Source organism: Oncorhynchus mykiss, chromosome 26 (assembly GCF_057628025.1).
Source record: "Oncorhynchus mykiss isolate SJ-2025 chromosome 26, ASM5762802v1, whole genome shotgun sequence".
Taxonomy (NCBI): Eukaryota; Metazoa; Chordata; class Actinopteri; order Salmoniformes; family Salmonidae; genus Oncorhynchus; species Oncorhynchus mykiss.
The window spans coordinates 43947501-43957500 of NC_143047.1; the positions used below are offsets into that span (position 1 = coordinate 43947501).

A 10000-nucleotide genomic window follows, 5' to 3' on the forward strand; every position below is an offset into this window, starting at 1 on the left:
AAGGGAGAGAGAGAGAGGGAGAGAGAGAGCGAAAGAGAGAGAGAAAGAGAGTGGGAAAGAAAGAGATAGGAGGGAGAGAGAGAGAGAAGGGAGAGAGAGAGCGAAAGAGAGAGAGAAAGAGAGTGGGAAGGAAAGAGATAGGAGGGAGGGAGAGAGAGAAGGGGGAGGGAGAGAGAGTACAATGTTTTTAACTTGTGTGAGTGTGATGTTTACTGTTAATTTTTGTTGTTTATTTCACTTTTATTTATTATCTATTTCACTTGCTTTGGTAATGTAAACATATGTTTCCTGTGCCAAAAAGCCCCTTAAATTGAATAGAAATTGAGAGAGAAGGGAGAGAGAAAGAAAGAAAGAGAGAGAGAGAAATAAAAAGAGAGAAAGAGAGAGAGAGAGAAAGAAAGAGAGAGAGAAATAAAAAGAGAGAAAGAGAGAGAGAGAGAAAGAAAGAGAGAGAAATAAAAAGAGAGAAAGAGAGAGAGAGAGAAAGAAAGAGAGAGAGAAATAAAAAGAGAGAAAGAGAGAGAGAAAGAGAGAGAGACAGAGAGAGAGAGAGAGAGAGAGGTAGGGCACTGTCCTTGGGCACTGTGCTTGGCATAGGAAGCATAGTCAAATAGGACACTTGATCACTATGTGTGGCCACCCTGAATGGGAGCTTTCACTGTGTAGGCCTACATGTGGAGACTTTGGATTGGTTTCCCATTTAGTTCTACTTCTATTTTCCACACATGAATGTAGATATTTCAACTTGATTTCAAGTGTTTGTCTGGAAATGTCCTCAAGTATCAGCAGGTTCCAAGGTATTCCTTTTTATTAGTCAACTCATTTCTTAATCTCTCTGGCTCTCTCTCTGTCTATGCAAATGCCTTCTCCTCTCTATCCATCTCTCTGTCTCCTCTCTATCCATCTCTCTCTGCTCTTCTCTCTCTGTATCCTCTCTCTGTATCCTCTCTCTCTGTCTCCTCTCTATCTCCTCTCTCTGTATCCCATCTCTCTATCTCCTCTCTATCTCCTCTCTATCTCCTCTCTCTGTATTCTCTCTCTCTATCTTGTCCCTCTGTATCCCCCCTCTCTATCACCTCTCTCTCTGCATCCTCTCTATCTCCTCTCTCTGTATACTCTCTCTCAGTCTCCTCTCTATCTCCTCTCTCTGTATTCTCTCTCTCTATCCCCTCTCTCTCTCCTCTCTCTGTATCCCCTCTCTCTATCCTCTCTATCTCCTCTCTCTCTCTATCCTCTCTATCTCCTCTCTCTCTGTCTCCTCTCTATCTCCTCTCTCTGTATTATCTCTCTCTATCTCCTCTCTCTGTATCCCCTCTCTCTATCCTCTCTATCTTGTCTCTCTGTATCCCCTCTCTCTATCCTCTCTATCTCCTCTCTCTCTGTATCCCCTCTCTCTATCCTCTCTATCTCCTCTCTCTCTGTCTCCTCTCTCTGTATCCTATCTATCTCCTCTCTATCTCCTCTCTCTGTATCCTCTCTCTCTGTCTCCTCTCTATCTCCTCTCTCTGTATCCTCTCTCTCTATCTACTCTCTATCTCCTCTCTCTGTATCCCCTCTCTCTATCCTCTCTATCTCCTCTCTCTGTATCCTCTCTCTATCTCCTCTCTCTCTCTCCTCTCTCTTCTCTATCTCATCTCTCTCTCCTCTCTCTTCTCTATCTCCTCTCTCTCCTCTCTCTCTCCTCTCTCTCCTCTCTCTATCTCCTCTCTCTATCTCCTCTCTCTCTGTCTCCTCTCTCTCCTCTCTCTATCTCCTCTCTCTCCTTTCTCTCCTCTCTTCTCTCTCTCTTCTCTCTCTCCTCTCTCTCCTCTATCTCTGGCAGACAGATTTATTATCTCTGCTAGACACATTGTCCGGAGGAATACCGTTCTTCCAACCTGTCACACACACACACACACACACACACACACACACACACACACACACACACACACACACACACACACACACACACACACACACACACACACACACACACACACACACACACACACACACACATGCTCCCTCTCTCCCCCACTCTCTCTCTTTATATTAAATCTGGCCAAATTACAACCATTCTTTAGACCACAGACAGGTGTATTAGCCTCCCGTTGTCCCTGTCTAATGTCTGTCCTGTTGTCTCTGTCTAATGTCTGTCCTGTTGTCCCTGGTGTAATGGTCTGTCTGTCTGTCTGTCTGTCTGTCTGCCTGTCTGCCTGTCTGTGTCTGTCCCGTTGTCCCTGGTGTAATGGTCTGTCTGTCTGTCTGTCTGCCTGCCTGTCTGTCTCTCTGTATGGTGATGAGGTATATGGTGTAATGGTGGCTCCATTGGTGAACAGTAACAGGTATATGAAGCTGGAGAACATGGCCCCATTGGTGAACAGTAACAGGTGTTTGAAGCAGGAGAACATGGCCCCATTGGTGAACAGTAACAGGTGTATGAAGCAGGAGAACATGGCCCCATTGGTGAACAGGCGTATGAAGCTGGAGAACATGGCCCCATTGGTGAACAGTAACAGGTGTATGAAGCTGGAGAACATGGCCCCATTGGTGAACAGTAACAGGTGTATGTATGATGGAACAGAGGCCAGATGGTTATAATAATGTATGATGGTAATGTAGTGTAGGTCCTGTGAGTTAGGGAGGTGGAACAGAGGCCAGATTGTTATGATAATGTATGATGGTAATGTAGTGTAGGTCCTGTGAGTTCGGGAGGTGGAACTGAGGCCAGATTGTTATGATAATGTATGATGGTAATGTAGAGTAGGTCCTGTGAGTTCGGGAGGTGGAACTGAGGCCAGATTGTTATGATAATGTATGATGGTAATGTAGAGTAGGTCCTGTGAGTTCGGGAGGTGGAACTGAGGCCAGATTGTTATGATAATGTATGATGGTAATGTAGTGTAGGTCCTGTGAGTTCGGGAGGTGGAACTGAGGCCAGATTGTTATGATAATGTATTATGGTAATGTACTGTAGGTCCTGTGAGTTAGGGAGGTGGAACAGAGGCCAGATGGTTATGATAATGTATGATGGTAATGTAGTGTAGGTCCTGGGAGTTAGGGAGGTGGAACTGAGGCCAGATTGTTATGATAATGTATGATGGTAATGTAGTGTATGTCCTGTGAGTTAGGGAGGTGGAACTGAGGCCAGAAGGTTATGATAATGTATGATGGTAATGTAGTGTAGGTCCTGTGAGTTAGGGAGGTAGAACAGAGGCCAGATTGTTATGATAATGTATGATGGTAATGTAGAGTAGGTCCTGTGAGTTCGGGAGGTGGAACTGAGGCCAGATTGTTATGATAATGTATGATGGTAATGTACTGTAGGTCCTGTGAGTTAGGGAGGTGGAACAGAGGCCAGATGGTTATGATAATGTATGATGGTAATGTAGTGTAGGTCCTGTGAGTTAGGGAGGTGGAACAGAGGCCAGATGGTTATGATAATGGATTGTGGTAATGGTTCATTCTATGTGATGTAATGAAAACTACATGCCAGACTATTAACAACATGCTGTCTCTCTCCTCTCTCTCACCCTCTCTTTCTCTCCCCACCCCTCTCTCGCTCTCCCTCCCTCTGTCTCCCTCTCTGTCTCTCTCTCTCTCCCTCTGTCTCTCTCTTTCTCTGTCTCTCTCCTTTTATCTCTCTCCCTCTCTCCCTCCCTCTCTGTCTCTCTCTCCCTCTGTCTCTCTTTCTCTCCCCACCCCTCTCTCTCTCTCCCTCTCTGTCTCTCTCTTTCTCTCTCCCTCTCTCTCTCTCTCTCTCCAGATGTCAGGAGGAGTGTCCGGGGGGGTCGTACGGTCCTCAGTGTTCACATAAGTGTGACTGTCAGAACAGAGCGAGGTGTTACCATGTCAACGGGGCCTGTCTGTGTGACGAGGGGTTCAAAGGTCCGAGCTGTCAGGACAGGTTCTGTCCCTCTGGACAGTATGGACTCATCTGTGATAAATACTGTCCCTGTAACGCCTCAAACACACTCAGGTACCGTTTGTATGGACTCATCTGTGATAAATACGGTCTATTCTGAATTAGGCTGTTTTGAGATAAAGTAGCATTTCTTCAAACAATGAAGGAGGATGAGGAGGAAGAGGAGGATGAGGAGGAAGAGGAGGAGGAGGAGGATGAGGAGGAGGAAAAGGAGGAGGATGAGGAGGAGGAAGAGGAGGAGGAGGAAGAGGAGGAGGATGAGGAGAAAGAGAAGGAAGATGAGGAGGAGGAAGATGAGGAGGAGGATGAAAGTGGGTAGATAAAAAGCTTGTCTGCTGATCAATGATTATTATTTTATATTTAGTTTTATCTTCAACTAAGAAAGTCAGTTAAGCCCAACTCTCTAACCACTAGGCTACCTGCTGGTTACTAGTCCAACACTCTAACCACTAGGCTACCTGCTGGTTACTGGCCCAACACTCTAACCACTAGGCTACCTGCTGGTTACTAGTCCAATGCTCTAACCACTAGGCTACCTGCTGGTTACTAGTCCAACACTCTAACCACTAGGTTACCTGCTGGTTACTAGTCCAACACTCTAACCACTAGGCTACCTGCTGGTTACTAGTCCAACACTCTAACCACTAGGCTACCTGCTGGTTACTGGCCCAACACTCTAACCACTAGGCTACCTGCTGGTTACTAGTCCAATGCTCTAACCACTAGGCTACCTGCTGGTTACTAGTCCAACACTCTAACCACTAGGTTACCTGCTGGTTACTAGTCCAACACTCTAACCACTAGGCTACCTGCTGGTTACTAGTCCAACACTCTAACCACTAGGCTACCTGCTGGTTACTGGCCCAACACTCTAACCACTAGGCTACCTGCTGGTTACTAGTCCAACACTCTAACCACTAGGCTACCTGCTGGTTACTGGCCCAACACTCTAACCACTAGGCTACCTGCTGGTTACTAGTCCAACACTCTAACCACTAGGCTACCTGCTGGTTACTAGTCCAACACTCTAACCACTAGACTACCTGCTGGTTACTAGCCCAACTCTCTAACCACTAGGCTACCTGCTGGTTACTAGTCCAACACTCTAACCACTAGGCTACCTGCTGGTTACTGGCCCAACACTCTAACCACTAGGCTACCTGCTGGTTACTAGTCCAACACTCTAACCACTAGGCTACCTGCTGGTTACTAGTCCAACACTCTAACCACTAGGCTATCTGCTGGTTACTGGTCCAACACTCTAACCACTAGGCTACCTGCTGGTTACTAGTCCAACACTCTAACCACTAGACTACCTGCTGGTTACTAGTCCAACACTCTAACCAGTAGGCTACCTGCTGGTTACTAGTCCAACTCTCTAACCACTAGGCTACCTGCTGGTTACTAGTCCAACACTCTAACCACTAGGCTACCTGCTGGTTTCTAGTCCAACACTCTAACCACTAGGCTACCTGCTGGTTACTGGTCCAACACTCTAACCACTAGGCTACCTGCTGGTTACTAGTCCAACACTCTAACCACTAGGCTACCTGCTGGTTACTAGTCCAACTCTCTAACCACTAGGCTACCTGCTGGTTACTAGTCCAACTCTCTAACCACTAGGCTACCTGCTGGTTACTAGTCCAACTCTCTAACCACTAGGCTACCTGCTGGTTACTAGTCCAACTCTCTAACCACTAGGCTACCTGCTGGTTACTAGTCCAACTCTCTAACCACTAGGCTACCTGCTGGTTACTAGTCCAACACTCTAACCAGTAGGCTACCTGCTGGTTACTAGTCCAACACTCTAAACACTAGGCTACCTGCTGGTTACTAGTCCAACACTATAACCACTAGGCTACCTGCTGGTTACTAGTCCAACACTCTAACCACTAGACTACCTGCTGGTTACTAGTCCAACACTCTAACCACTAGGCTACCTGCTGGTTACTAGTCCAACACTCTAACCACTAGACTACCTGCTGGTTACTAGTCCAACTCTCTAACCACTAGACTACCTGCTGGTTACTAGTCCAACACTCTAACCACTAGGCTACCTGCTGGTTACTAGTCCAACACTCTAACCACTAGACTACCTGCTGGTTACTAGTCCAACACTCTAACCACTAGGCTACCTGCTGGTTACTAGTCCAACACTCTAACCACTAGACTACCTGCTGGTTACTAGTCCAACACTCTAACCACTAGGCTACCTGCTGGTTACTAGTCCAACACTCTAACCACTAGACTACCTGCTGGTTACTAGTCCAACACTCTAACCATTAGGCTACCTGCTGGTTACTAGTCCAACACTCTAACCACTAGTCTACCTGCTGGTTACTAGTCCAACACTCTAACCATTAGGCTACCTGCTGGTTACTAGTCCAACACTCTAACCACTAGTCTACCTGCTGGTTACTAGTCCAACACTCTAACCACTAGGCTACCTGCTGGTTACTAGTCCAACACTCTAACCACTAGGCTACCTGCTGGTTACTAGTCCAACACTCTAACCACTAGGCTACCTGCTGGTTACTAGTCCAACACTCTAACCACTAGACTACCTGCTGGTTACTAGTCCAACACTCTAACCACTAGGCTACCTGCTGGTTACTAGTCCAACACTCTAACCATTAGACTACCTGCTGGTTACTAGTCCAACACTCTAACCACTAGGCTACCTGCTGGTTACTAGTCCAACACTCTAACCACTAGGCTACCTGCTGGTTACTGACCCAACGCTCTAACCACTAGTCTACCTGCTGGTTACTAGTCCAACACTCTAACCACTAGGCTACCTGCTGGTTACTAGTCCAACACTCTAACCACTAGGCTACCTGCTGGTTACTAGTCCAACACTCTAACCACTAGGCTACCTGCTGGTTACTAGTCCAACACTCTAACCACTAGACTACCTGCTGGTTACTAGTCCAACACTCTAACCACTAGACTACCTGCTGGTTACTAGTCCAACACTCTAACCACTAGACTACCTGCTGGTTACTAGTCCAACACTCTAACCACTAGGCTACCTGCTGGTTACTAGTCCAACACTCTAACCACTAGACTACCTGCTGGTTACTAGTCCAACACTCTAACCACTAGGCTACCTGCTGGTTACTAGTCCAACACTCTAACCACTAGACTACCTGCTGGTTACTAGTCCAACACTCTAACCACTAGACTACCTGCTGGTTACTAGTCCAACTCTCTAACCACTAGACTACCTGCTGGTTACTAGTCCAACACTCTAACCACTAGACTACCTGCTGGTTACTAGTCCAACACTCTAACCACTAGACTACCTGCTGGTTACTGGTCCAACACTCTAACCACTAGACTACCTGCTGGTTACTAGTCCAACACTCTAACCACTAGACTACCTGCTGGTTACTAGTCCAACACTCTAACCACTAGACTACCTGCTGGTTACTAGTCCAACACTCTAACCACTAGACTACCTGCTGGTTACTAGTCCAACACTCTAACCACTAGACTACCTGCTGGTTACTAGTCCAACACTCTAACCACTAGGCTACCTGCTGGTTACTAGTCCAACACTCTAACCACTAGACTACCTGCTGGTTACTAGTCCAACACTCTAACCACTAGACTACCTGCTGGTTACTAGTCCAACACTCTAACCACTAGACTACCTGCTGGTTACTGGTCCAACACTCTAACCACTAGACTACCTGCTGGTTACTAGTCCAACACTCCAACCACTAGACTACCTGCTGGTTACTAGTCCAACACTCTAACCACTAGACTACCTGCTGGTTACTAGTCCAACACTCTAACCACTAGGCTACCTGCTGGTTACTGGTCCAACGCTCTAACCACTAGACTACCTGCTGGTTACTAGTCCAACACTCTAACCACTAGACTACATGCTGGTTACTAGTCCAACACTCTAACCACTAGGCTACCTGCTGGTTACTAGTCCAACACTCTAACCACTAGGCTACCTGCTGGTTACTAGTCCAACACTCTAACCTCTAGGCTACCTGCTGGTTACTGGTCCAACGCTCTAACCACTAGACTACCTGCTGGTTACTAGTCCAACACTCTAACCACTAGACTACCTGCTGGTTACTAGTCCAACACTCTAACCACTAGACTACCTGCCGCCCCAATTATACATTGAGATCAATGTTTGTTTTTATCCAGTGTTTCATTACGTACAGAGTCTCTATGTGTTTAGCAGGGCGGTTGGCACTGTTAAAAACAACCTATTTACAAAATAGTTTCCTTGAAAGAACAGTGGTCTGATGGCCCCAACACCAGTAAAACATCTGCTCTCCAATAGATCATTTTCATGGCTGTGTTCTCATTAACATACCTGGGATTTGAGTTGAACGTTGTTGTGACTAAGTGGAATGACCCACGTGGTGTTGGGGTGCTCTGCTACACATTCAGCAGCCAGCCAGTACAGTCTCTATTCTACTGTACACTACTGTGCATTGTTCTACTGTTCTTCGGCTGTACAGGTAGAACCATTTTTTGGATTCAGGTAGAAAGGGTTCTACATGGAACCAATAAGGGTTCTTCAAAGGGTTCTCCTATGGGGACGGCGGAAGAACCCTTGTCGGTTCTAGATAGCAACTTTTTTTCTAAGAGTGTATCAGCAGACAGAGACTATCTATCATAAGCCTCCTCTGTTCTCCTCTGTTCTCCTCTGCTCTCCTCTCCTCTCCTCTGCTCTCTTCTCCTCTCTCCTCTTTTCTGTTCTCCTCACTCCTCTCTTCTCATCTCTTCTTCTCTGTTCTCTTCTCATCTCTCCTCCTCTCTCCTCTTCTGTTCTCCTCACTCCTCTCTTCTCCTCTCTTCTCCTCTGCTCTCTTCTCCTCTGCTCTCTTCTCCTCTCTCTTTTCTGTTCTCCTCCCTCCTCCTCACTCCTCTCCTCTCTTTTCCTCTCTTCTCTTCTCCTCTCTCCTCCTCACTCCTCTCCTCTCTTTTCCTCTCTTCTCTTCTCCTATCTTCTCCTCTGCTCTCTCCTCTTCTCTCCTCTTCTCTGTTCTCCTCTCTTCTCTGTTCTCCTCTCTTCTGCTCTCTCGTCTCCTCCCTTCTCCTCTCTCTTCTGTTCTCCTCTCTTCTCCTCTCTTCTCCTCTGTCCTCTTCTCTGTTTTCCTCTCTTCTCCTCTCTCCTCTCCTCTCTTCTCTCTCCTCTCTTCTCCTCTCTCCTCTCCTCTCTTCTCCTCTCTCCTCTCTTCTCCTCTCTTCTCTTCTCCTCTCTTCTCTCTTCTCCTCTGCTCTCTCCTCTTCTCTCTTCTCCTCTCTTCTCCTCTCTCCTCTCTTCTCTGTTCTCCTCTCTTCTCCATTCCCAGCTGCCATCCGTTGTCGGGGGAGTGTGCGTGCGCGGCGGGGTGGGCGGGTCTGTTCTGCAACGAGACCTGTCCGTCAGGTTACTATGGCGAGGGATGTAAGGAGGCATGTGCGTGTGCCAACGGAGCCGACTGTGAGGGCTTCACCGGAGCCTGCGTCTGTGCCCCCGGGTACACGGTGAGTAGATGGAGCAGACACACATCACACACTGTACTCCTGTACTTAGGTCATGTTTTAATTCAACTTCTTAGGGAGCTTTAGTCCAGTAGTTGAATGTGAAATGCGTCATTACTAATTGCTTAATGGATTTGAACCGTTTTTGTGCGGGTCGTCAGAGCAGAACTTCAGGTTAAACCCTGCCAAGTAGCGGGGAAATAGACAGGTAGTCTTGGACTGGAGAGATACCAGACACAGTTTACTATATTATATTATTACTACTGTACTATACTACTATACTATATACACTATTATTACTGCTGTACTATACTGCTATACTATATACACTATTATTATCACTGTACTATACTAATATACTATATACACTATTATTATCACTGTACTATACTACGATACTATAAACTATTATTATCACTGTACTATACTACGATACTATAAACTATTATTATTACTGTACTATACTACGATACTATACACACTATTATTATCACTGTACTATACTACTATACTATATACACTATTATTATCACTGTACTATACTACGATACTATAAACTATTATTATTACTGTACTATACTACGATACTATACA

The 10000-nt window shown here is 46.2% G+C and overlaps 1 protein-coding gene across 2 annotated transcripts in view; it reads left to right on the top strand.

Moving 5' to 3' along the window:
- Positions 1–10000, top strand: part of LOC118964977 (multiple epidermal growth factor-like domains protein 11) — a 388319-nt gene that overhangs the window by 248651 nt on the left and 129668 nt on the right. For both annotated transcript variants that reach the window (XM_090223210.1, XM_090223211.1), the window contains exons 10-11: positions 3749–3961; positions 9235–9409. In XM_090223210.1, coding sequence (XP_090079336.1) covers positions 3749–3961; positions 9235–9409 — 388 coding nt within the window. The remainder of the gene's footprint in view (positions 1–3748; positions 3962–9234; positions 9410–10000) is intronic.